The 27,198-nt window shown below is 60.2% G+C and overlaps 1 protein-coding gene across 1 annotated transcript in view; it reads right to left on the bottom strand.

Moving 5' to 3' along the window:
- The window catches only part of LOC113916405 (zinc finger protein 345-like), a 39,164-nt gene extending 12,435 nt beyond the window's left edge, over positions 1 to 26,729 (bottom strand). Inside the window, 2 exon segments of the mRNA XM_027582656.2 lie at positions 7,166 to 7,749; positions 23,071 to 26,729. Coding sequence (XP_027438457.1) covers positions 7,166 to 7,749; positions 23,071 to 23,664 — 1,178 coding nt within the window. The 5' untranslated portion in view covers positions 23,665 to 26,729.
- Between the last annotated feature and the right edge of the window lie 469 nt (positions 26,730 to 27,198).

Raw genomic sequence — 27,198 nt, 5'->3', positions numbered from 1 at the left:
CCCAGCAGCTGCCCGGGCTGGTCTCAACCCGCAGGGTGCTGTGGAACCCAGGAGAACCCACCGGAGGGCCTGTCCCTGCTGTGCCTGATGCTGGGGATGCACATGTGCAGGACAGGGCACCATAGTGCCTGCCCCCACCGGAGGGGCACTCCCGGAAAAGGGACACACTCAGAGGCCTGGCGGTGTGGGGTGGCCGGCGCCCAGCAGCGGTACATGGAGGCAGGGCAGCGGCTGACTCTGCTGGGAGAGAGGCCGCGGGCACTGCCCCAGCGGGTTCTGAAGTGTGAGCAGGAGTGTGGGAAGGGGTTCTGCGGCAGAAGAGAGCAGAGGGAAAGGCAGGCGGCCAGGGGCCTAGCTGTACTGACCTCTCTGGAGCCACCAGTGGGTTCTAGCTAATAACCTCGAGAAGTAAAAATGGGGGTCAAAGCAAAGAGGTTCATGTTGAGAAGCTATTTAGAATTTTTAAAGTCCTCTTTGAAGCACAAGATAGAATAGTTTACTAGGATTTCATTGTACATCGTTAATTTCTTGGTAATTCTTGTGAAAAAAGAAAACGTATTTGAATACTTAATGTTTACTCCTATAAGACGAAGAGGCATTATCAGAAGTAAAAGCCACTTTAGAAGCAACAGGAAGTTGAGTTCACACGACAGAAAGCCAAGTCGGGGAGGCAAAAGATAGATGGGTCTAAGGGAGCTTCACAAAATAAAATGGAACAGTTAAAGGAAGACATGAAGATGTGGAAGGCAGAGGAAGACAAGCAGGACGCTTCCAGATGGCTCTTCTGCAGAAGAGGACCAGTCCTTCGACTATGGAAAGGAGTCAAGCTGTCCATCAGGAGCACAGAAGGGCAAGCCTCAGAAACACTCTGCTGAACAAAGAAATCGGGCACAAAGCTCTGCACAGGTCACCGTTCCGTGTTATCTGAAGTTCAAGCTAGAACAGCGGTCACCTTGGGAGTACTGAGAGAGAAGGTTCTGGAAAGTTCTATGTCTTTTTTTAAAGATTTTTATTTATTTGAGACAGAGAGAATGAGAGAGAGAACGCGCACATGAGAGCGGGGAGGGTCAGAGGGAGAAGCAGACTCTCCGCCGAGCAGGGAGCCCGATGCGGGACTCGATCCAGGGACTCCTGGATCATGACCTGAGCCAAAGGCAGCCGCCCAACCAACTGAGCCACCCAGGCGCCCTGGAAAGTTCTATGTCTTGACCTGGGTGGTTTTACAGGAAACATGTAAAAAGTCAAGGAGGACACTTAAGATGTGGGAGTTTTAAATAGGTTAAGTTATGCCCTAATAAAAAAATTAGAAATATTAACCACTCCATCTCAGGAAAAATCAATGTACAGTGTCCCACAGCAGCCATGTATCTTGGTGAAGCTCTTCAAGTTCAGGGGCAAGGAAAGAATGATGAGGCCCCACAGTGACAACATGGGACAGACTCAGGAGAGGCCTGCAAGGGAAAACCCCAAACCCCACACACCCCAAGAATGTTACAGGCCCCTGAGCTGCCCTTTACCTTAAGGATTATGGAGAGTGTTCTAGAGCTTTCAGAGGCAGAAGAAACGCCATCCCTGGGGTGCCCTCTCCCAGGCAGGGGCTGGCAGAGGGGTGCTGCTGGGTGGACAAGCGGATTGGGTCCAGGGGAGCAATCTGCCCCTTGTGCCTACAGGTCATTCAATCTGTCCCAGGTGTGGCTCACCGTCCACCATTCACTGGCTGGTTGCTGCCCTGTGAACCAGGGGGTGCCCCTCCCATGGGGCAGCCTGAGGCTCAGGTGCACTGAGAGGGGGACAGCAGCCTGGCAGTGGTGCTGCACACAGAATGCAGGGTGGCCGGATGGGAAGCCCTGAACCAGGGGTCAGGAACACCTGCGTCAGATGCCGGCATTGGCTGCATAACTTGGGCAAATGACGGCATCTGCCTGAGACCTAAGAAAGGGCTGGAAATCCACAGGCACATATGGACACCTGTCCCCTCTTAGCTCCCCTGTGCGGTGGGAACTGTGTGGCTCGTCCAGGTCAGAGACCACAGCTTTCCATCTGGGCACCTGGGGCCTGGCACACGGTGCTGAGCAGGTAGATGGCCCGTCCACCAGTGGTCACAGCAAACCGTGTGTGTGGGTGTGGGGGCGTCGGCCTCAGAGTCCCAAGTCTGGGTTCACAGTGAGGCTGTGGTAAGTCTTCTCTGAGCCTTGGTTTCCTGCCTGTAAATTAGGGGTGTTGGAGCCCCCCACGAAATGGGGGCGATAAGGTGCCCAGGGCTTCTAGCACCGCTCCCGTCAAGGCTGAGCCCTTCGGGACATGAATGTTATTTTAAGGCGCGGTTAAGCACCGGGTCCATTGTTTAAACTGCAGCAACAGTCCGTCAAGCCCCAGAGCGCGGACGGTGGGATGCGTGCCAACGCCCCCGGCAGCCGCTGAGTGAGTTCTTGCGGGGCGGGGGCGTGTTCCATTCTCCCCACACTTTCCAAACTGTCTTTAAAGAGCGCGACTGCCTCTCCCGGTGAAACAAACTCCCAGACGCTATTTCAGCGTCTGTTAAAACCTGCGCCCCTTCCAGACCGGCCTTCAGTTCCGCTCAGACATGGGGCCCGACGGTCAGCATCTGCGGCCCGAGGGACGACGACTGGGGCGGGAGCGGGCAGCGCGGCGTCCCCGCAGCCCAGGCTGCGGAGGGAGGGCCTGGCCCCTCGGCGGGCGCTGCGGCCGCTGCGGACCAGGGCCCACCGGCGGCTCTGCGCCAACACCCGCCGTCCGATCGCTCTCCCGGGGGCCGCCGCCTGCGGAGTTTCAAGACTGGGAACCGGCCCGCCCCGCGCTGCAGCTGCGCCGACGCCCGGCCCCGGTTCCTTCCCGCAGCTCCGACCGGCCGGGCTCGGCCGCATCGGACGGCGACGGCAGGACGGAAGGCCCAAAGACGCCGCGCAACCTGTCCCCCGCCGCCCGCTGGACCCCGACCCCGCGGAGGCGCAGGCGCGCGCCCCGCCCACAGGAAGTCCCGCCCCGCGCCACCGGCACTTCCGGGCGCTCTAGGAAGCTCGGAGGACTTTCCGGGGGGACACGCGCGGGGGCGCCGGAGAGCCTGAGGGCGGGTGCGAGTGCCTGGAGCTGTCCGAGGTGCGCGGTTGCTCGGAGCGATGGAGCCTCTGAGAAGTGGTCGGGGAGGCAGAGACCGGAAGGGGATGAGCAAGGGGACCTGGCCTGTCGGGCCCTGAAGGCCGTAGTAAGGGTTTTGGCAAGCAAGCGAGGGACCCCACCCAGCGTCTGACTCGAGAAGACCCCCTGGTCTGTGGGTGGTTGGAGTGGTCCAGGGGAAGAATGGCGGAGGGCAGCAGGCAAGGCCCACGGAGGCCGTGCTCGCTGCAGCCTGGACTCGGACTGGGGTGCGGGCATCGCCGTCCACCGCTATGGCCAGTCCAAGAACCCTGCAGCCAGCTGAAGGAGTCGAGTGCTTAGAAGAGAGGCCTGGCCTGGAACAGCTGGACGTGCCAGCAGTCCCAGTGGCCTGGCCAGGTGGAGTCTGAGCTGAACCTGCCCGCGCAGGTGCTCCTCCTTTGAGGGCAGGTGAGACCAGAGGTTCCCAACCTGGAGCGCTGTCATTGTCACTGGGCTTACTGGAAATAAACCCAGATTCCCTGCTTTACCCCAGGCCTACTTCGTCTGTCTCCCCGGGGATGGGCCTGGGAAGCTGTGTTTTCCAGCAGGTTCCCCAGGTGATGTAACCGCGTGGCCCCTCAGTGGGTGCTCACACCCCGTGAAATAAGATCCTAGAAAACGCAAGGCAAGGGGTCTTATGGGAGGCCAGTGCCTCATGAGAATTCGCTGAGCTCAGCGTGAGACCTCCGACGCCAAGACAGGGGGTGTGTGAAGCCACTCCCAGGAGGAGATACAACTTGAACAAAAGGGAGGGCAAGGCTCGGAAAAATGGTTGAAATGTATCCACTGTCTGAAAAGACTGTAGAGAAGCCTCCTTCTCCTGGGCTTCTTGATGGGGCCTGTAGCGGCGACAGGAGACAGCGCTCTGCTTCTTGCGACCAAGGGTGGCTGGACTCAGCATGGGGGTGAGGCACACAGCCCTTTGGAGCTAGTGCCCTGGCGTGGCATCGGCGAACATGAGGGAAGGAGAGTTTCACCTCCTGCTGCTTCCCTGGTGACGGTGCTGGTGTTTTGGGGCATGAGATCTTTGCCTGAAGGCTTTGCTGTGACCCTGCGCTGCGGGGTGGGTGCGGATCCTCTCACTGACATTTCTCAGATGCTAAAAGTGTTCACTGATGGTTATATCCCGCATGGCGACGGTGACAAGGTTCTCTAGTGCAGACCACCGATGCCTGTCCACGAGCCCTGCATCCGCGGTGCCCTCCCTGACTCCGCTATGAGCCAGCATGCTTGTCCACATTCACTACATTCAGAAGCTCTCTCTCCTCATGAACTCTGATCCCCCGACAGCCTGACCCTCTACCAAAGGCTTCGCCATGTCTAGTCCACTCACTGGGTTCTTTCCAGTGTGAATCTCTGATGTTGGACCTAGCCTGAGCTCGTGCTTAACCCCTCGCACGTTCGTGGCGTTCTTGAGGTCTTCGCCCCCGACTCCAGCGTGCAGAGCTCCAGCCCCTGCGGTCCCTGGACACCACACCTACCTTGTCTCTGAGCACACTGCGGTTTCCAGCCCTGACTGAGGGCCGGTCTGCACCTGTGGTCGCGTGTCTGAGGCTCACAAACACCGGCGTGACTTCTGGAGTGCCAGCTGCATGTGGGTGAGGATTTCCAGCAAAATCTCGCTTGAGGCCATCTATCTGAACACTGACTAAATTGTGGCTTTTAGCATTTATCTTGTTAATAACACTCAAATGCAAGTGGCACCAGACATTAAATTTTGTCCCTCACCTCCACCCGCGCTCCCAGGTCGGCCTGCACCCCCCCCCCCCCCCCCCCCCCCCGCCACCCCGCACCGCCTGCCACTCCCAGGCCGGCGGGGCGGACCCGCTTCCCCCAGCCGGTGCCGCCATGCGAGGCTCCGCCGCTAGGGGCGCCAGACAGAGCGGGCGGCGCTGCGAGGAGGGACGGACCTGCTCCTTCCGCGGCACTTCCAGCCTGGCTGCCCCGGGGCTCTCTCCTCTCCGCCGCCGTCCAACCCGCTGCCGGTTTTTTCAGCGTGCAAAGCTTCGTCGCGCAGGGTGTGGGTCCAGCCCGGCCCTCCTCCAGCCCCGAGACCCCGCCCGGATTCACCCCTCCGCGGAGATCCCAGTCAGAGACACTCCTTCACGGGGGTCTCTGAGAAGAAGAGTTTGCCTGGTTTTCACTAGCGTTGGGAAAAGTCTGCCGGATCTGGTTTAGTGGACAACCTTGGGTTTAAAAGATAAAGCGGGGGGATTGATCACTGATACACTTGGGTGACTCCTAGTGACTGCTCAGTCGTGCTGCAGATGCGCAGAGCCACCACCCAGCTGCACGCTGAGGACAGAGTCGGATGAGACTTGCTGTGTGGGATGCCGTCTCCTGGGTGGGGAACGCCCAGCACAGTGCAGGTGCTCAAGAAAGGCTTACTGAGGGGCGCCTGGGTAGCTCAAGCGGTGAAGCCTCCGCCTTCGGCTCAGGTCATAATCTGGGGGTCCTGGGATAGAGCCCGGCATGGGGCTCCCTGCTCAGTGGGGAGCCTGCTTGTCCCTCTGCCTCTGCCTGTCCCCCTGCTTGTGCTCGCTCTCACTCTCTCAAATAAAATCTTAAAAAAAAAAAAAGTTTACTGAGTGTATGAGACAGGAATGCACAAACGTAATAAATTATCATGGGAAAGGGTGTAATTATTTTCCGGATGGTAGGCCGTGTGGGTTTGGAACTCCTACTTGTTAACCTCCGACTCTGGCCTGTGCTCTGCTGGTCCTCTGCGTGTGTGTGTGAGCACATCTGTAGCAGGAGGAATTAGGCCAATCCTATGGCAGAAGTACAATTCTTATCCTTGCTTGTGGTGGTTAATTGTATGTGTCAACTTGACTAAGCCATGGGGTGCTTGGCTATTTGGTCAAACATTATTCTGGGTTTGTCTGTGAAGCCGTTTCTGGATGAGATGAACATTTCAATTAGCAGACTGAGTGAAACGGGCCGCCCTCTCCTTCAGGCAGTTGACCGGCTGACAGAACAAAACGGCCCGGTCTGACCAGTGCAGGCCCCACCCCACCCAGTCCTTGTCGACAGGTGCGTGGGGGCACAGGGGTCTGTGGCCGCCTGCCAGGACCGGTCTCGGTGCTGGCATCCGAGTGCAGCCTCCACGCAGAGGTGGCAGGATGACCCTGCAGCGCACAGCCGCCGCCCCCGCTCCCCGTGAAGCCCCGGGGGGTGGGGGCTGTGCGTGCAGGATGCTGGAGCGCTGAGGCCCCACATTACCCCTGCGGTGTTAGACGGAGGAAAGAGTTGGGAGAAGGCGGCTTTCCCTTCTCTTTCAGACCACAGCGCACCAGCAAAGGCGACTAAGGAGGTGCCCTGAGCCCTGAAGCCGATGTCCAGAGACTGCCTGACTTCTACTCCTCTCCCCTACATATGCTCTCCCCCTGAGGTGGAGGGGGGCGCATGGCGAGGCAGTCCGAAGTGCTTGATGGCCACAGGGCCCTGGGAGTGTGGCCCAGAGAGGTGAGGCCGCCCAGCCACAGGCCTTTGGGCTTGGAACTGGGGAAGTGAGGCTCAAGAGTTGCAGCCACGGGAGGGACCGGGACAGGCCAAGGCCTGGCCACAGCTGCAGAGGGCTAGGCCTGTCAGGGGCGAACATCCTGGGACCCCTCTTCTGAGGGCTGGAGGCAGCTGTGAAGCCTGGGCCACTTCACCTACGGCTCAGGATAACGGACAGGAGGCACCTTGCCTCGGGCAGCCACCCCCTAACCTCGCCTGCCCCACTTCGGCTTTCCACACCTGCAAACACGCGGTTGTGGCTCCGGGTTCAGTCAGGCCTCAGGTCGGCGTCAGTGCCCCCCCCCCCCCCCCCCCCCCGAGACCAAACGCCAGCCACGCCTCTCCGGAGACAGGCAGGAGCGACTCCCATTTCCATCCGTTAAAAAGAATTTATTTGGGCCACTGGGCGTGCGGGGCTCGCTGTGCGGATCAGGAAGAGGGGGAGGCAGGAGCCCTCGCCCCGGAATCTCCCCCTGGTCCCTCCCGCGCCCGGCCTCCCGCCCGCTACTCCCGGTAGTGGACCCTCTGGTGCTGGATGAGCTGGGAGCTCTGGCCGAAGGCCTTGCCGCACGCGCCGCAGGCAAAGGGCTTCTCGCCCGTGTGGGTCCGCAGGTGGCGGAAGAAGTGGGAGCGGCCGCGGAAGGCCTTCCCGCACTGCCCGCACTCGTAGGGCTTCTCGCCGGTGTGGATGCGCTGGTGCTCGATGAGCACGGAGCTCCAGATGAAGGCCTTGCCGCACTGGCTGCAGGCGTACGGCTTCTCGCCCGTGTGCAGCCGCTGGTGCCGCACCAGGTTGGAGCTCTGGCTGAAGGCCTGGCCGCACTCGCCGCACTCGTACGGCTTCTCGCCGTTGTGGACGCGCAGGTGCTGCGTGAAGTGCGAGCTGTGGCTGAAGGCGCGGCCGCACTGGCCGCACTCGTACGGCTTCTCGCCCGTGTGGATGCGGTGGTGCTGGATGAAGCCCGACCAGCCGCGGAAGCGCTTCCCGCACTCGTGGCACGCGTACGGCTTCTCGCCCGTGTGGATGCGCTGGTGCTTGAGCAGCAGCGACTTGTACCTGAAGCTCTTGCCGCAGGCCTCACAGCGGTGCGGCTTCCCGCCCCGCGGGCCACCCTGCCGGGCCCCGGGCCCCGCCCCGCGGCCGCCCTCCGGCTCGCCGGCCCGCTCGGGCTCCCCCGCCGGCCCAGAGGCTCCCTGGGGCAGCAGCGTCAGGCGCCACGGGCCCCTCTTCTGGGAGCAAGGCGCCGTCCCCGCCAGCTGGCCCGTGGGTCGCTCCAAGCCGGGTTCCTGCCCAAAGCGGTCCCCACACCTGGGTCTGCGGGGAAGGTTCCTCAGAAGGGTCCTCAGTGCCCCCCCGGCCGGGTCCACCTCGTCTTCGGGATGGTGGGGATGGGGAGATGACGGAGCCTGCTCCGGCTCTGCCTCCGAGTCTGAAAGGAGACATGGAGGGGCCGATGGCACCCACCCCGGCATCGGCCTCCCCCTCCGCCGGACCCCGGCTCTGCCGATCTAGCTGATGGTACCAGCACGGAGCGCGGCAGTGCTGGGGGCCAGAGTGAGGGCAGACCTGGGGGACAACGCCCCCACAGATTTAGCCCCAGAGCCCAGTGGCAGAGCCCCCTGCGTCGGGTGCTGGCCAGGCTCCCGGCAGGGATGTGGCCGCCCCCCTGCGGCACTGCCAAGAACCGGATGGAGTCTAGGTGGCAACTGTCTCCTGGCCTGCCCCCCTGTGAAGCTCCTGACACCTCCAGGACCTCCCAGGAAGGGGGGACAGAGACCCCAAGGGGGCATCCCAAGGGCTTCCATGAGGCGGGGGATGTGGCAAGGGGCTGAGGGCCGGAATTAGTGCTGCCCCAGCCAGGCTGTGGGGAGAAGGGGATGGGGACCAGAGCTTAATTTAGGGGACCTAGTGGAGGTCCAGGGCACTACACGGTGGGAAGGAGGGGACCCAGGATGACTCCCTGGCCGCTGGCCTGGTGGCGGACTGCTGCTGAGTGGGAGATGCTGACTGGTTACAGCTCTGGGGCTCAGGGAAGGGGTCGGGGCCATCGAGGACAGAAGTGAGCACTGAGGCAGAGACAAGTGAGATGCAGTGGTGCGGGGAGCACGGTGCCCGAAGCGGTGGGTGCTGCAGAGAGCCCGGCACGTGGCAGCCATGGGTAAGTGCACTCGGGCAGGGACCGGATGGGGGTTCTGCTCACTCACCTGGCCAGCAGGTGTCTCTGCCAATCTGGACCTCCTCCACATCTTGGAGATCCAGGTCGGACAGCTGCTCCTCCTGCAGTGGCCGGGAGAGCGCCTCAGGGCTGCAGCCAGGGGAGTCTGGGGGTACAGGGGGATGGGGGCTCATCTCCCCCTCCTCTCCAGTCTAGCCCAGGCCTCACCCAGCTGCCTGTACAATGCCACTGCTCCTCACACAACATACCTCCTTGCCCTCCTGGGGGTCCCGTGGGGCCGGTGCTCCCCAGGAGCCACAAAGGGAGACGGGCGCAGCCACATGACACTCCTTCCCAGAGTGAGGGGCCTTAGGCACTCCCTGCCTGCTCTGGAGTGGGGGGCAGTTCTGGGAACGCGGGCCTTTCTGGGCTACAACCTTCACAGTCCCCTCCCCCAGCCCTCCAGCCGCTCACCACCACCTCTGAAGGCCGGGGCCCTGGCTGGGCTGTGTCCCCCAACCCCGGGCACCTCCAGGGAGGCTGTGACACAGCCCCTGCTCTGCCTCAGTGGAGGCCCCAGGCCTGGGGCTCTCGTGGACACCACAGGGGAAGGCATTAGGGGCCAGGAGGGCAGGGGGAACTTTTCTGGCTGGAAGGGACGCTCCTTGTTTGTAAAATGGCACAGAAAGTCCATGCTTGGATGTGGACATGGGGAGAAGAGAGTCGGGGCAGGTGACAGCCAGAGTTCAGGTCTCAAGTGCCAAGGCCAGGCACCCTATCTGGAAGGCCTGCCCCTGGTCGGGGGTAGCGCTGCCCTGGCCACATGGCCCCTCCCCACCTCTGGGCAGCTGGTATGTCCTTCTCGTCCCGTTCCTGCCCACAGCCTGCCCCTCCTGCCACAGGGCTCCAGACCATACCTTCCGGAACGAGTTCTGGAAGCCTGTGCTCTGGCAGGGACAGCCTTATGCCAGGCCCCTTGGCCAGCCCAGCACAGCCCTGATTCCCAATGTCTCTGCCCCGTTCCACACCCCACCCGCCTAACTCCCTGCTCTGGAGGCTCGGGGAGGAGGGGCCGCCAGCTCTTTGCACCAGTTTCATGCCCACCCCACCCCCAGGGACCAGGCCGGGTGCCCTGTGCCCATGCTGCTCCCTTCACCCGCTCTAGCTGACAGATGGGTCCCCGCTCAAGGATGCCCTCTGCCCCCCTCCAGCATTGTGCCCTACCAGAGATGTGAAACTGGCTCTTGTGTGAGGTGACGTGGGAGACTGGTAGGACCCAGCCCCGAGGCAGGCAGGAGGGACCCCGGGTTTTGCAGGGCGGGCCCCACCCACTCTGGTCTGGGAGTGGAGAGGCTGGGGCTCCAGAAGTCCTGGCCTCACTGGCCGGAGGGCCCTGGGTAGGTTCCGGAGATGCTGGGGTCTTTCCTCTGAGGGCACGTGTGGCCCCTGGGGCACCGAGGAACTCACCAGCAAAGGAAACGAGGTCGACCGTGAGGGGCAGCCTCTGCCCTGGACAGCAGCTTGGTCATGGGGCCCAGCTCTCTCTGCTGGGCTGCTCTCCGCGAGGAGGGGACGAAGGCAACCCCTCTCCTCCCTCTGGGCCCTTGGACCTCCCTGAGTTCCATCACCCTCCAGCCATGCCTCCTCCTTCAGAGCCTGCTGGAGGCCCCGCCCCCCCTCTTCTTTAGGGTCAATCTTGGTTGTTTTCCTTTGCAGGCAGGCCACCCCCCTCTCCCCCCCCCCCCCCGCCCCGTTTCTGAATAGAACAGAGAGTGCTGAAGCTGCTGGCTGCAGCCCACACTCCCTCTCACTGGGCAAGGCCCCTTGTGCTCAAGGCACTTGAGCGCACTTGGCTGTGGCTCAGGGGACCCAGCCCGGCCTTCCAAGCTCTTGCTGGATCAGGGGCAGCCCCACTCTGCGTGGGCAGGAGGACCTGCATCTTGGGCACCAGTCTTCTCATCCAGCAGAACTGGCTAGGTCTGCATGTCTTTGGGGACGGCCCCTCTCCAGTCCTACATCCTGCCAGTTAGAAGCCATGAGCCCCAGCTTGCTGGGCCCAGTGGGGGGAGGCGGGCTTGAGGGCCCGGCTTGAGTCACATTGATGTATTCTAAATCCTACCGGCCTCCACCGGCTCATGTCTGGGCTTCCATGTCCCCGTCAGAAACATGGGGACAGGAGGCCCTACCTTGCCAGGCTGTTTTGAGAGGTGGCACGAGAAACTGGAGGTGGAGAGTGGGCCCCGGAATCCTGACTGCATGGGGACAGGGGGCACAACCACAGGGGGTGGGGGGCCCTGGGGGAGGCCCTCAAACCACCCTGTAGGGAGAGGCGCCTGTACCAGCAAGGCCTGCAGAGTATGTGCTCCTTCCCGGCAGCACCCAGCTCCATACCCCCCACACCCCCAGCCTGGCCTCCACGGGGACGGGCAGGAGGCCGGGAGAGATCCCCAAGCCAGGCACAGCACAGGGCGTGGCTCGCTGCTCCCGCTCCAATCCTGGACTGAACTGGGGGGTGAATCCCAGGTTCCCTAGCTCCGTGTGACCTCTGTGGGCCTCGCTGTCCTCACTGTTAATGTGGCCACCGGGCTTTAAGACAGCCCGCACAGAGCCCTAGGCACAGAGCGGGCGCAGCTCAGCCGTCATCATGTCACTCCCTGTAATGCCGGGACTCGCCAAGAGTGAAAGCCCTGGACACAGAGCGAGCCCCACCCCCTGAGCCCAGGGCCAGCTCTTTAGGACACAGGTGAAATGAAACACACCCAGGTCCTTGACCTGGTGGTCGTCAGCTCATTTGTGTCCTCAGCTGTGAGGAGCGAGGCCAGGCCTCCTGTGGCACATGGGGCATGGACAGAGCCCCTGCGACTTTCTGATGGCTGAGTGTGAGCAAGACCCTGGGGCACCACATGCCATGGGCTTAGACACCTCTCTGCCCCTGGCACCCCGCCAGTCATGGGCTACTTCCATGCCTTTGACATCCTGAGATCCTGCCAGGAGGCTGAGACAGGCTGGAAGCTCCATCCCTGCAGGTCCCGGGGGCCCCCAACCCAAACCAGCCTGCCCAGAACTCTGGATGCTATTTTCCTGGGGTGGGAGCAAAGGCTCCTAAAGGGAGATGGCAGGACAAAGGGCCCTACCACTGAAGCTGCTCTTCCCCCACGCCCCAAACACAGTCCCAGGGGGCTGTGGAGAGCCATCGCTCACAAGGCTCGGCCTCCGGCTTCAACCACGGCTGCCCCGTCCCGACCCAAGCGCGAGGGTGCAGGAGCCCCAGCACCCAGGGAGCTGCCTTGTTTCCAGCCTGCAGCCAGTGGTGCGGGGCAGGCGAGTGGTGTAGGGAGGCGGAGGGAGTGCAGGGTGAGTACCGTGTTGATGACCGTGGAGGTGAAGCCGGGCCTCGCGGTGGTGGGTTCCAGGTGTCCCTGGTGACGCAAGATTGACAGGGGACGGGACACGAGGGGGCTCCTGACCGTCCCCCAGGGTCGCCATCTTCCCCAAGGCCTGCTGAAGGTATGCACACCTGGGACCTGGGGAAATGAAAACCATGGCAGGATGAGGGGGGTCAGAGGGATGAGTGGAGGGCGGGGGCAATGCCAGCTGCTGGTCAGCCACAGGGGAGCTGGGGGGGCGGCTAGGCAAGGATGCCAGGAGGGGCCATGTGGGGCCTGGGGTGAGAGCAGCTGGACCCCTGGTATGTTTATTCCGCCACGCGGACAGCACCAGCACACCCGCAGGGACCAAGCCCAGGCGCTCATCTGAGCAATGGTCTGGCCTGGAATGTTCTCCCAACCCAGATCCTAAAGCAGGTGGGATCTCCCTGAAGAACCTCCCGCAGCACAGCTGTGGGCTGCTGGCTCTGGAGAAGGGTGAGAAACCGCACTATGCCTGCTGGAGCATGAACGTTCTAGATTAAATCTTAACAAGACAATTCCTGAGAGAAAAACCGCCTTCCTCTGCCGCTGCAGAGCCCCAGAAGCTGCAGGCTAGAAACCGTATGAGCAGCCCACCATGCTCTGAGCCTCCTCTGGGGCCGAAGGTACGGCTTTAATTTGGTTTGCAAGTATGGTTTGATCCAGTGTGAGAAGAATTTTTCTTTTGCACCGTGGTGAAGCAGGATTCCTCATTAGGGTGTGAAGGGGGGAACGCAGTAAGGACAAATGTTAAAGTACATTAAGCAACGGTTGCAAACAGTATCTGCTTCAAGGTGGGGAGGCAGCCTCCACAGGGCTCCTCGCCAGCGCCTGGGCCATCTTGGCACACCGCATTCCCTAATGATGGGAAGGGTCACGGACACTCAGGGAAGTGGACACAAGTGGACGCAGGGTGGGGCTGCTGTCATGACGTCTGGGTGCGGGCCCTCAACCTCCTAAGTCTCAGCTCAAGTTACTCGGTTCGCTTCCCGGGACTTATCAGGGAAGGTGCACGCTCCCCCACCCTGGTTCGCACAGGTAGCGCGCGCACGGCCGCCCACCGGGCCACCGGGCCACCGGCACAAGATCCGAGCGCAGGCTCCACGCCCACACTGCTGCAAACGGCTGCAGGCGAAGGGGACGGAGACGCCACGGCCAGGAGCAGACCTTCCCGCCCCCTCTCCTCCCGGCCTGGAGCCTGAACCCCGCGGGGAACGGCCCGATCTCGGGGCGCTGGGCGGCAGGGCGCAGCCTGCCCGGCCGAGGTCCGGCGCTCACGCCCCCGGCCTCGGACTTCTCTGAGCCTCCGTGCCCCACCTGTGAGGTGGGCACAGCGCCGGCTCCGTCCCCGCGGTTCCGGGCGCGTGGGGAGGCGGCCCGCACACGGCCCCCGCGCTCGCCGGGGGCTGGTGCGCCCGCTGCGGCCCGCCACGCCGCGGAGGCCTCCTCTGCGCCCCAGGGCGCCCATCTGCGCCCCCCGGCCGAGGTCACGGCGGCGCGGGGTGAGGCCAGGGCGGGGCCCGCGGGGACGACGCGCGAGCGCGGGCGGGCCGGACATCCCCGCAGCCGCCGCAGCCGCCCGGCGCCCACTCACCTTCCGAGCGGGAGGCGGCCGCCCGCGCGCCGGCCGGAAGTGCGCCCGCGCCCCGCCCCGGCCCGCCCGCGCGCACTTCCGGGACGCTCTGGGCGCCGGAGGACCGCCGCTCTCTGCGCGGCGCGGCGAGGGGCTGGGCGGCCGCCAGCTTCGCTCCGCCCGGGGCGGTGCCGGGCTCCCGCAGTCCGCCCCCGAGTTCTCGGCAGCTGGCTGTAGAGGCAATTAATTGAAAAGTTGCGCCCAAAGCATCGTCCGTACCGCCTTTCTTCCCTCGCGGTGTTTCTGCTGGACGGCCATCAGTCGCTGGGGAGCTAGCTGAGAACAAATTCTCTTCTTTTTGGGGGTGTCTCAAACGCCCCTCTAAACTGCCCTACCACCAAAATTGTTCCCAAACTCTAGGGCCTGAGGAGTGGCTGTTACAAAATTTCCCAAACCTTATCATGGAATTCCTCCTGATGTGAACCCGAAGTCTCGTTTTTAGTCCTGTTCTTACAACCCCAGAAAGAGAGAAGTCAGCATCACTCCTTGTTAGGAAAAGCAGACAGCCGGAATAGGCTTCCGTGAACTAGTCCAGCAGGAAGGACGTCCAGGGGCTGGTTTGCCCACGCTGGCCCTGAGCCCAGCCAGGTGGACAGCACGAGGACAGCAAGGCAGGACCCACGCCCAGCCAGGGAGCCCCCGGGCTGCAGGGATGCCCAGGGCGGAGGGAGGGGAGCCCAAGCCCAAGAATCCCAGCATCTGGTTCCAGGGCGGGTGCCAGGCAGGAGAGAAGCTGCATGATCAGGGACAAGTGGACTCCGTGACTGTGTGGTGAGACGGGATGAGAGCTGGGAAACCGGCAGAAGCCAGCCTGGAGCCTCCCATCCCTGCCGAGGATTAGTGCAGCCATCTGCTGCAGCGGCCTCACTCACCCCACACTGCAGGCTTCTAGCCCTGCAGGTTCTGTAGGAATCCCCCGCCGCTCCCCTCTGCCTGACCTAATGCCCGCCTGCCTCTGTCCCACTTTCAGGGGACCTGGCCTGGCCCTGCGGCGCCGCCAGGCTCCTCAGCCTCCACAGGCCTCCTGTCAGGCGTCTGGGTTTCTGCAGAGCTGCCTGGCCTCCCCCTCGCCGACAGCTCGCCTCTTCTCTGTCCTGCCCGTGAGTGTCCCCCGCCCATCACCTGACTCTGGGGCTAACCTGGAGCTCCATCCTTGGCCAGGTCCTTTGCCATCAGGCATTCTGTGCTCTGCAGGGCACTGAGCAGCTTCCCCGCTCCCACCAACCAGATGTCAGTAGCACCTCCCCTCAGTTGCGACAAGCAAAAATGTCTCCAGGTATTACCACGTCTTCTTCTGGGGGGCAGGACTGCCCTCAGGAGAACAGGTCTTCTGTGGAAGGCAAAGTAAGCAAGGGGAGGGGAGGGTGGGCCGACCCGGGCTCTTCAGAACACAGGGCAGCAGGCGAGGGGCCTCCCAGATCCCCTCCAGGGTTATGACTACAGGCATCAGCAACCAAGGAACCCCTAGTTTTCCAGAATCTGGGGCCAGGAAGACCGTGTCCCTGGAGGGACATAGTATTTTGTCCCATGAGGGCTCACTTTCATCCTAAGTCAGCAGATTCTTTTCTGGTTTATATCATTCTCTTACAAGTTTGGTTAATGTGAGGCAGCCCCCAAGAGACGCATCTGGAGGCAGTGACCAGTTGGATCTCTGGCTCTGCAGGCCCTGGGGAGTCCCGACTGCACCCCCAAACTGCAGGGAGATGAGCGGGACCCAGTGAATGGGTCAGAACAGATGTTTATTACAGGAGAAAACATATTATCCACAAGCAGCAGGACAAAGACGTGTTCAGGGTAAATGCTAGGGAGGCGGCAGGAAAGTACCCGGCACTGGTGCAACATCCGCTGGGATGGAGACAGCACCACGTGGAAAGTAAACCACAGAACTCAGATAAGAGAAAACAGAATGTGTCCCCCAGATGCAGAACACATTCACTGAGGACTGAAGGAACTGAAGAGATTATAGAGTCCACGTTCATCAGACCGGACTGTTTGGAAAGTCCCATTTCCCGCACCACGACCAGCAGCTGTGAAAGAGCTCTGATAGCCCAGGGACGCGCACTGCACTGGGGGTGAGGACAACCCCAGTAGCCGAGTGCTCGAGTCATCAGGAAACACGCAATTGTTAAAACCAGAATGCCAGAGGGACCTGGGAAGCCTATGTCTACAGAGACCGCAGACAACCACGGGCAGCAGCGTCCACTGGCCCCCATAGCCCCGTCTGGGTCCTAGCAGGACTCTGGTCAAGGCGAGGACCCTGTGGTTCGTGGAACAGGCAGCTGGAGTTTGTGAGGAGGACACCAGGAGACCACCAACTCTACACTCAGCACACAGAGGTCCCTGGAGGCACGGGCTGCTGCTCAGAGCAGAGCTATGTCCTTGGGTAGGAGACACGCAGTCTGCCCCATCATCTTCGCGGCCACTCCCATCCTGAACTCGCCCTCAGCCCATTCCCTTTCTGGCTCCTTGGGCCTGGGGGACATGGCTTCCTTGGGCCTTGGGGACACCCCCTTTACCCCTACGTCCTGGCTGAGAACCCTGCCCTCGCTGATACTGCTCCAGAGCAAATGTCCCAGTGTCCCCCGTGCCACAGGCTTCTGCCACGAGCACCAGGACTGGGGAGCCCCAGGCTTTGCTCCCTGTAGCCGAGGCTGCAGGGCTGCCTTCGGACCTGCATACTCTGCGGCATGCCTTGGGGCCTACGTCACTTGCAGGGGAAAGGAATATCACAGCTTGGTGTCCAGATTGGGGATGGACACAAGAGGTCACTGGAAATCAAGCCCAGGTAACACCCTGGTGCCTACAGCCTCCGCTAGGAGTGCAGCGGACCCAGTCACAGGTGAGTCCCCCAGTCTGTGGGGAGAGGAGGAAGCCGAGCTCTGCGTGCTCTGTGGCCCTCACTGCCCACTCTCCCACAGCGCTGGCTCCCACCTTCCCTCAGATCAAGGCCGGCAGGAGCCCCGTAGGGACAGATGCTGCTGGATGATCGACGTCATGTCCCTGGGACATCTGCAGGTGTCCTCCGTGGCCCCCGCCATCCCAGCGCCCTCCACACTGGGCCAGGCGCCGAGGTGCTGCTCTGGGTGCTCTCCGGCAAGAGAACCATGATCAGCGGGGCGTCCTAAAGGTTTCCCATTTGGAAAAGGCATTTCTCTGGGACATCCCCAGGACGCTGGGAAAGTTGTTGATGTCGCCTGTGGGGTTTCAGCCTGCAGCACATTCCTAGAAGGCTGGGTGGTGTCAGCACTGCCTTCCTGGGTGGGCGGGGGCCAGAGGTGTGAATTCTGTGGCCTTTGGAGACATTGGGGAAGGCCCCACCAGGAGTTCGAGTTCGGGAGTTTGGGGAGTTTGCTGCCTTCACGGGGCTCTGGGAGGAGACAAGGAGAAGGGAGGCGCTGCTCACCTGCGGCATCACTCAGCCCACCTGCGGCACCCCCCCAACCCCCCCCAGCTCGGATTTCCTGCCTGGGCCCCGTGCCCCCACCCGTCCCTCAGATGGTTCCTCTCTGCTCACCCAGGGGCCTCCTCACCTCCTCCTTGGGGCTCAGGACTGGGGCAGTTTGGTTAGTTTGGAGGTTCACTTCTATGCACATTTCATCAGGAACTTCTTGACTGGGGTGATCTGCTCTCACACCAGAAAAGGACAAGAATTACCTTTTGAACAAAGAAATGCAATTATTACCCGGCTGGCTGCTGGGAAGCTACAAGTACACAGGTGAGGACATGCGTATCTCCCCCCCGCCCCCCCCCCCCACCGTGGAAGCCGGACTGGCCAGCGCTGGCGGCAGGGGTTCGAGCCATGCACCCCAGACCTGGACGGCAACAGAACCAGGGGGAAAGTGCTCATGTCCCCCAAAAGTTCAGAAAGTTAGAAAATGTAACATTTCAAACGCATGTAAACCTCGGGTGAATATGATGTGATGCAAGAGCAGCTCAAAGCCCCGCTCACGGTCCATGTGGTTTAGGACCCAGACACCCGCCTGCCTGCCCTCTGCCCGAGGGGGGCCAGGCTCCTCTCTCCCTCCGCCCCACTTCACTGTTGATTCACATTTGGGTTATTTCCAATTTTTCTGACATTCCACATGCACTATATTAGTGCGTATGTAAAAAAGCTCACTACGGTATTTTAATGAGTGAAATTTCTGGGCTAGCACGGTATAGCACATCTTTAACTTGCTAGGAAATGCTATTTTTGTTGCTAGCTTTTTAAAACTGCATTTTGTTATAGCACAGCAAATTCAACGGACTTTTTTCACTGTGGGGAAATATACATGGTGTTTATTATTTCAACTGTTTGTGTACAATTAGTGGCATTAAATACTCACCACGCTATGTACCTGTCCCCACGCCCTACACCCAAAGCCTTCTTACCATTCCCAGCAGCAACCCTGCCCCTGTTACACTCCCCTGTCCTGGCCCCGGAGGACCTCTACCACGCAGCTGTGTGTGTGTTGGGGGGGGGCACCGCCTCTGGCCCCTCCCGAGAATGGGTCACACAGCAGTGTCCCCGGCCGGCTTCTGGCGCTCAACCCCGGGCTTCGGAGGCTCAGGCTCGTGCGCCACAGCCTGGGTCTTCATTCCCTCAGGGCTGGCGGCGGTGCCCAAGTCTGGCAGCGCCACGTGTCCTGTGTCTGTTCGTCTGGTGAGGGACACTCAAGCTGCATCCACGACGGCCACCGCGAGTGCCCGCTACAACCCTTCCCTGATGAGCCCCTGCTTCCCCTTCTGCACCTGGGCCTCCGGGGATCCTGACCCTGACCCTCTCGCAACACCTTGCTCAGCCCTTCCGTTTCAGTGCATGCGTCCATGCAGATTCTGCGTAGACAGTGGTACCAGCTGCTGAGAAACACGCTCAGGGTTTTCCACTGTAATCCTACGTGTGTCTTCCTTCTGGTCTGGCTCTGGGCGCAGGGGGAGCTGTGAGGCTGGCCCTCTTGTGCTCTGCGGGCGGAGGGGACACCAGCTACACGGGACCCTAGGCCGAAGTGCTGCTCCAGGTGCTGGGAGATGTTCTGTACGGGTTTAGACAATTCTGTTACATTCCTGATTTATGAAGGTCTATTATCATGAATGGATGGTGCATTCTGGCACATAGGTAACTATTCAGATGATAATATGCCCCCCCCCATCTGTTGATGTGAGAAATCACATCAGTTTTGAGCCAAATTGGCCTTCCTGAAAGAGGCCTCATCTGGCCGGGTCCCCGCTCCGCTCCTGCCCTGTGGGCGAGGCTTGCCCGCCCCGTGCTCGGAGCCTCTGCCGCCGAGAGCACGGACATCCTGGCCGTCCCAGCTCATAAAACAAGGTGAGGTGTTTCCTCTTTTCAATCTCTGAGTCTGTAGAGGACCGGAATGGGTTCTTGAACTCACTTGTGCACCATCTGGTCTTGCATTCTTTGGGGAAGACTCTAGACTCCGGACACACTCTGTGCGGCGGGCACGGGGTCTTGGGCCGGCTTCCCTACCTCATCTGTGCTCACGTTCCCTGGCTCTGAGTTTTGTCTTTCCTGATCTCTGACGTACCTGCTGTCACATCCCCTTTGCATTCGTGATGGTTTGGTGGCTCCTGCTCTCTTCCTGGACGCTGCTGCTGGGCAATGTCAGCTTGAACAGTCCTTGTGAGCAACCAACGTCCACCGGTCTCCTGCCCCAGACAGCCTCCGTTCCCACGGGCCGTGCTACTCTGCCACTTGTTATTTCCTCTCTGCCACTTTGCATTTGTTTTTTTTTTTTAATGTTTTTATTTATTTATTTATTCATGAGAGTCAGAGAGAGAGAGAGAGAGAGAGAGAGGCAGAGGCAGAGGGAGAAGCAGGCTCCCTGCCTAGCAGGGAGCCCGATGCGGGACTCGATCCCAGGACCCTGGGATCATGACCTGAGCCGAAGGCAGACGCTTAACCATCTGAGCCACCCAGGCGCCCTGCCACTTTGCATTTGTTACGCTGTTGTTTTTATAACTTCTGATTTCTAGCTCGTCCGTTGACGGGACTGAAGCTCTTAGGGCTACACGTCCCCGTGTGGCTTCAGTGGCCCAGAGAAGCTCTGACAAGTCCTATTTTCAGTGTCAGTGAGGTCTGAGTGTTTTATAGCTCTCATCATGTTTGTTTTTTTTTTTAATTTGAGTCAGGTTATTGAGAAGGTTTTCTTTTTCCTAGGACAGGAGTTTTATTTGAAGAACAACAGAAATCCCTCAAAGCTGCCTGAGCGACAGGAGGCAGAAAAGGCCACTCACTGATTTGAGTTTGATTTTGTGATTCTTCTCATGACTGTAAACTATATTCAAAAAAGAATTTCCAAGTCTTAATTTTTAAAAAAGTATTTTTCTGTGGCTCTTTTCCGGGCTGATGCAGCCTTCCTGGGAGAGGCACTGAGGGCTGTCAGCCTGCACGGCCGCCTCCCATGCCTACAAGCAAATGTCCGCCTTGCTAAGAACACAAACACATGGCAAGAAGCTCCACACCCGACGCAGGGCTCGAACTCACGACCCGGAGATCGAGAGTTCCAAGTTCCATCCACTGAGTTGGCCAGGTGCCCCCAGAGCTGACATTCCTAAAACACTTGGGGGGAGCCAGCCCTGCACCTAGGACTTCACGTGCTGACTCACTGAGTCAGGTTAAGCATCCCCATGTCACGCCTGAGGAAATGGAGGCAGCACAAGGAGGTTAAGGGACATGCCCCAAGTCCCACATCGCCAAAAGGCACTGGCTCAAGTCGCTAAGCCCTGGCCCAAGAGCCTGTGTTCTTCACCACCCATCTCCTCTCTAGAAACCAAAGCCATGGGGTCAGAGTGCGTTTCCCTCTCTTCTAACAAACTGGCAATGATGAAGACCCACCTGCCTGCTGCCGGAGAGGCCAGGGCAAGCCTGCCGTCCGTGTGCCGCTGGGGCACCCGGTCCACACAGCTCCGAGGATCTCCACCTGGCATTCCGTGTCTGGGGACCCATCCTCTCGGCCTGAAATGCAGAAAAGGTATTTATCTCAGCGTTATTTATAACATCCGAAACCAGAAATAGCCCCATGCCCGTTAGGGCACAGTCAGGCTCTGCTCACCACACCTATAGGCAGCGGTGTAGACCATGCATGTCTAGGGATGGGGAAACGGGCTGTAACACGTGATACAGATCACACAGCGAATGCGACACGGGAACACACACGTCCTAGTGTGTCAGAGGGCCGTAGTAAAGACAAACCAAGCCACGCTGAAGAGGACGCAGACACCCCTGGACGTGCGTGCCGTGTCCACAGCCCACGCTCTGGCACCCAAGATGGGCACCAGGGCGCACTGCTCGGAGCCCGTCCGCGGCCCTCCCAGGGTGTCCTTCGGCTTTCTGCGCCTGGCTTCGCCCCCCAGCAGACAGTCCTGGAGGACTCGAGCGCACATGGGTCGGGCTGACCCTCACGCACCCTCCATCTACAGCAGGCCCAACACGGCCGCCGCTGGTCTCTGTAAATACAGCTTTGGTGGCACACGGCCAGGCTCATTCACGGTGTGTTCACTGCTGTCGCATGTCACAGCGGAGCTGAGCGGGGACAGAGGCCTTAGGGCCGCAAGGCCAAGAACAGCTACTATCTGGCCCTTTACAGAAAATGTCTGCCAACCTCGCTCCGGGTTCAATTTGCTTCATCACTCAGTGCGGATACATGTCTTGTTACTCTGTTTCTCTGCTGAACATTTGACAGTAAAGTGCAGACATCATGACCCTGTGTCCCTGAAAACCTTAGGGAGCATCTTTCACAAGGACGAGGTCTGGGAGGGCCACAGGCCGCAAGCCAAGCAGGAACTTGGAAACTGATGCAGCTCTGCCACCCAGTGGACAGTGTGGACACAAGGTTTGCGGAATGTCCCAGTAATGTCCTTTACCGTACACTGTGCGTCCCCCTGGATCTCCTGCCACACCTAGGGCGAGCTGCGTCAGGTGGGAGGGCCCGCTGCGCTGGGGAGGGGGGCAGGGGTGCCCAGCTCACGTGTCATAACATCACAGCTTTTAGAAAGGATAGGAGCAAACACTTGCCAACCTGGAAAAGCATTTCCACTGGGAGCATCTGCCCTGTGGTGTCTGTGACCCCCTGATTGAGAAACGTGTCTCCCCCGATTCAGGACCTTCTTGCAGGATGGAATCCCCAAAGAGTAAGGCTATCTTGGGGGTCCAAACAGCTGAAAGTGTAGGCATCAACATTTTCCTAGTACAAAGCCCCATTACCTCCTGGTTGATGGTCACCGGGTCCCCCTTACGCTGTCAGAAGTTCTGGGACACACTGCACCACTCTGAGGGCACAGGGCCCCATCCAGACCACTCCAGGGGGAAACCAGGGCTGGGCATAGCATGTGGCCTTCCCCGGGGGATAAGATGGAACTTGGGGGCCAGGCATGAGGAAGTGAAACTAACCTGGAGAGCCGATCCCCGGGGGGCAGAGCGCACTGCCTCATGTCTGAAGACCCCTGTGGCAGATGCAGGCTGGCTCGAAGCTGCCCTCACATCCTTGGGGCCTCCATCACATGTCCAGGGCGGGAATCTCCCACGGTGGCAGTATGTAGGTCCTGAGCGATCCACCTGGGTGAGTCAGGCCGCTCACCTGGGACGGGGGCTAGGCCAGGGGGATGCACAAAGGGTGCAGTTCCTGGGGATGGGGTGGGGGATGGTGGTGGCACCGCAGCCCGAGGAGGGAAACCAGAGCACAAACCACTGTCACCATGGCCAGCCGAGTGGGGACAGCAGGTGTCTGGTGCAGCGCCGTGGGCACAACCGCAGAGCACTGCTACCTAGCTCAGGGCCATGGGCCTCCTGCCAGGCTGCGCAGGAATGACCCGGCAGGTCAAGAGTCTGCAGACTCAAGTCTTCAAAGGAGCAGGTGAGAGGGCTGAAACCACAGTGGACACCACAGGCAGAGGCCACAGAGGGAGGTGCTGGGCTGCTCACAAGCAGCTGCTGCCTCGCGAGCCCCACAGACAGCTGCTGATACCCCCAGAGTCTCCCGTGCCGCAAGCCCCTCCCACATTATCACGGTGTCTTGATCCAGAGATGCTCTGGACCACAAAGGTCTTTACCATGCTCAAGCACTTGCTTACTGCACTGGGTGGATTTTCCTGATGATGAGGGGGATGCCCGGGCACAGGTGCGCTGAGCTCACGGACCCCCAGCATCGATCAGATGCTGAAGGAGGAACGGCTCCCATCAGCACAAACACCGCGTCTCGGGTGGCAGACAGCTTCCCCTCACTCAGTGCTTCTTCCGTGGGTGACGCTTCCGATGGCGAATGAGACATGAGCTGTAGGCAAAGGTTTTCCCACATTCCTCGCACTCATACGGCTTCTCTCCAGTGTGCGTCTTCTGATGTTTTAGGAGATTGGAGCCACAGTTAAAGGCCTTCCCGCACTCGCTGCATTTAAAGGGCTTCTCTCCAGTGTGGATTCTCTGGTGTTTGGTGACATCGGAGCTGTGTCTGAACATCTTCCCACACTCCTCACACCTGAAGGGTTTCTCTCCCGTGTGAACCCTCTGGTGGCGAAGGTGGTCTGTCTTGTGCTTGAAGATGCGTCCACACTCGCTGCACTCATAGGGCTTCTTTCTCTGAAAAGGAATGAACACGGGAACCCCCTCAAAGTCATCTTTAAACGAAGCGTCAAAGGCATCAAATACGTGTCCTTCTTCCTCAGGACTCAGGCTGGCTTCCTTGCTGTGCTTTTTCGCCAAAGTGGACCTCTTGTTTGCCTTTTTCTCCCCAGATGCTTTCTCTGCTTTGGGAGTGTTCTTTAGCCCATCTCCTTCTTCTTTTGGGGTCTGTGCCTTCTTTTTGCCCGAGGGCTTTTCCATCTTTCTTTGTTCCCAAGAGAGAGGAAGGGCCACTGGAATCCAGAAAGGGCTAAGGAGAAAGGCCAGGGGCCAGACTCTCCTATTCTTCCGAAAGCTCTCACTTTAGTCACAGCTCTTCATTTTTCTGAGCTTGTAACGAGACCTCTGGAGCAGGAAGCCTACACCAGAGAGGACACCACCAATCCTCGTGCTGCCGGAGAAGCCAGACCACGAAGGTTAGATCACAGAGGTGTGCGGGAGGAACAGAGCTGTGGTGCAGCGGCTAAGGCACGGATGGGGGGGGTGCGGACAAGGGAACGTGGCCCCTTCCCTGCTTGTGTGCTCCCCTTGGACACCTCAAGAGCCTCTCAATGAGGCTCAACAAACAGCGTGTTCTGTTTGGACATGACCAAACAGAACACTTGCTCTAACCCTCTCCCAGGGATGGGGTCTCCAGGCCTGTGTCCAGCGGGGTCTGATACAGACCATGGACCAACAACTCCGTGTGGTCCCCACATTGAGGTTTTTTTCCCCCCACCATTTTCTCCCTCCTTCTCCACTTCCTGTATTTGAGACCAGAGGATGTGCTTTTGGAGCTGCAGGACCCACATGTACCCCTTTGGGAGTTACGCTCCTGTCACCTAGAGCCTGGATCTGAGATGGATCAAACTTGGGGCACCCCAGCCCTCCTCCCATGGTCCACCTCCATATGGCAGCCAGCAAACCCCTATCATGTACCTGCCCTGACCCCCAGTGGCTCCCCTCATTACTTATGAGCCCTATACATGCCTGACCTGGCCCACTCCTCACTCCCCTCCAGCTTCCGTTAGGCTCCTCAAACATACCCAGTCTTTCCTGCCTCAGTGCCTGGCTGATTCCAGAAATTGGCCAAGAGCAGGTGTTCATGGGGCTGGCTGCTTACTTCAGAGCTCTGAATGGGCCCTTCGCAGGGAGGCCTCCCTGACTCACCAAACACTGCCCCCACTCCCTGTTCCCTAACCGGGCTCTAGTCTTCCCTGGGGCCCTTAACCAGAGCCAACTCCTCCATCAACTAGATCTTGTGTACACCCTCTGAAACACCTGATGTTCCCTGTCCCTAACTCCACCTAACAGCACCCAATTCTGCCACAAATTCGAACAGGACCCAACAGTCGCCGGTGTCTGTAGGAGCATCACCCACACAGCTCCTAGTTCTTCATTGAGATCCCTCTTCTATTTCGTTTCTGTATTATTCCTGAGCTTCCTTGCCCTGTATTCTCTCACTGCTAACTAATGGAATTCCAGCAACAAGCCTGGAGCAACTTCAGACTCTAACTGCTAGTGAGGGAGATCTCCACAACACTGAGAAGCCTTCTTTTTTTAAAGAGAAAGCTCCAAAGGCAGGTCCTGTTCTGATCTTCCAACATTCCCTGCAAACAGCACTCTTAGCAAAGGTATCTTGTGGCCTGTGACGGCTACCCTGATCTACTAGGAGGCCCATAACCCTGACAGGCTGTCTCACCCCAAAATGTGATGCCCTAGGTGGTAATATTCCCAGTGATGTATTTTTCTTTGAATCTTCTTTTCCATCCCATTTATTTACCATCAACATTTTAATCTGGGTGTCTTTATGACTCTTGTACATGACAACACTGTAGCTTTTTTCTTTTTTTTTTTAAGTAAGCTCTATGCCCAACTTGGGGCTTGACTCAAGACTCCCAAGATCAAGAGTCGCAGGCTCCATGGACTGAGCCAGCCAGGCACCCCCAAGTGGTTTTAAGGTATAAATACTTTGAACTCTCTTAAAGTCAAAAGGGTACACTTGGTCTTTCCTCTTCTCCCCCATGCAGAGGCAATAATAAAATGACTGTCGAGATTTCCCATCCTGACAAGGAGTTTGAGAGTCTGGCTTCTAAATAAAAAGGTTTAGGTACACTTGGTCTGGATTCAGGCCGATGTCGCCCCGAAGGCTCTACTTGAGGCAGGTTCTGCGAGGAGGCCGCTCTCAGCATCAGGTGGGAGCCTGAACTGAGGGTAAAGGAAGCTCATCTGGGCTGAGAGGAGCATGCAGGGCCCTCTGCTGGGGAGGGCAGAGGATCACGGCACCAGGCAAGTACACTGGAGTCAGAGGCTGGTGTCTAGTTTCGGGAGTAAACCGAGGAAAAACAAGAACTTCTATGAAGGCACCCTCAACCCTGTACCCACCCCCACTGGAGGGCGTGCGTGGGGTTCCTCTGCGCTTCCTGCCGGGACCGGCACTGAGGGCAAGGACCACGGCTATTTCATCCCTGCATCCCTAGCTACGAGGCCAGAGCCAGCACGAACTGGTGCTCAGGAATCATTCTAGATCTTCGTCTCATCTACCCAATTCAAGCTGGCAGGTGCTTGACGGCAGAGAGCACACCAAGTTACAACAGTCAAAAACGGAGTAGACCCGAGGTCCTGGTCCCCCACTTCACAGGCCCGTAGACGGGAGTGCCTGCCGCAGCACACAGGCGCTCAAGCGACCTGCCCCAAGAGCTGGGGTGCTGTGCCCGCGGTGCAACTTCGGAGTAGCTCCTTTCCTCTCTGGGCCAGGCCTCCTGAACTCCAAGCTCTGCGTAGCCCCCGCAGCCGGGGTCCCTGGAAACCCCACTCAGGCTGGCCCGTCCCCCCGCCTTCAGAAGCCTGGGTCTCGGGGAGCCTGGATTACTAGCGGGTTTGGATCCAAAGGCACACATGCACCCCAACAGTCCGCCGGGCCCCCCGCCTGCCAGCAACCACGAGCTGTGTCGAGGCCGAGGAAAGGGGCCCCGACGGGCAGCACGATGCGCCCCCGCCAACGACAGGGCCTCGTCGGCCAAGCGTGCAGGGCCCCGGGGCGCCGCCTTCACCTCGATCTGCTCCGAGCTGCTCCTCGCCCTCCTCCCCGCAGCGCCCGGGAGGCGAAGGCGGGGAGGCCGCTGCCCTGGGCTGCGGCGCGGGTCCAAGCGACGCCGGAGGGAACCGGCGAGTCCCTAGCTGGAGGTCGGGGGCCCGGAAACAGACGGACCCTCGCCCAACCCCGCCGCAGCCTCCCCGCGCCAGGGTTCCGCAGCCGCCCAGCCGAGCAGCCGGGTCGCGGCGCCCGCCGGGAGGCCCGCCCCTTCCGGCGCCGCTCTAGGAGGAGGGGCCCCGGGCCTCTCAGTGGTATGCCGGCGGACGGCTCCGCCCGGCTCGGCTTTCGTTTCCATTTCTGCAAGGGCCTCCTTGCAGCGCCGCCCCCGCCGGAAGGCCCGCCCCTCAGGCCCCGTCCCTCAGCTCTGCGTCCGCTCCCTCGCCCCGCCCGCCCCGTCCTCCCCTCCCTCGCGCCTGCGCCGTCACCCCTGCGCCTCTTCCTCTCCCCTGCGCCCCCTCCCTCGCCCTGTCCTCCTTCCTTCACCCCTGCGTACCCTCCTTCTCCCCATCCCGCCTCCCTCCTGCCTTTGTCCCCCTCCTTCGCCCCTGCCACCCCTCCCTCGCTCCTGCCCCCTCCCTCACTCCTCTCCAGCCCCGGACTGCTCCTCACACACGGCACGTGCACTCGGCCTGTGTCCGGTTGCACTGGTGCCCCCTCGT

The sequence above is a fragment of the Zalophus californianus genome, chromosome 4, assembly GCF_009762305.2.
Source record: "Zalophus californianus isolate mZalCal1 chromosome 4, mZalCal1.pri.v2, whole genome shotgun sequence".
Lineage (NCBI taxonomy): Eukaryota > Metazoa > Chordata > Mammalia > Carnivora > Otariidae > Zalophus > Zalophus californianus.
This window is presented reverse-complemented; position numbering and strand designations above follow the sequence as displayed.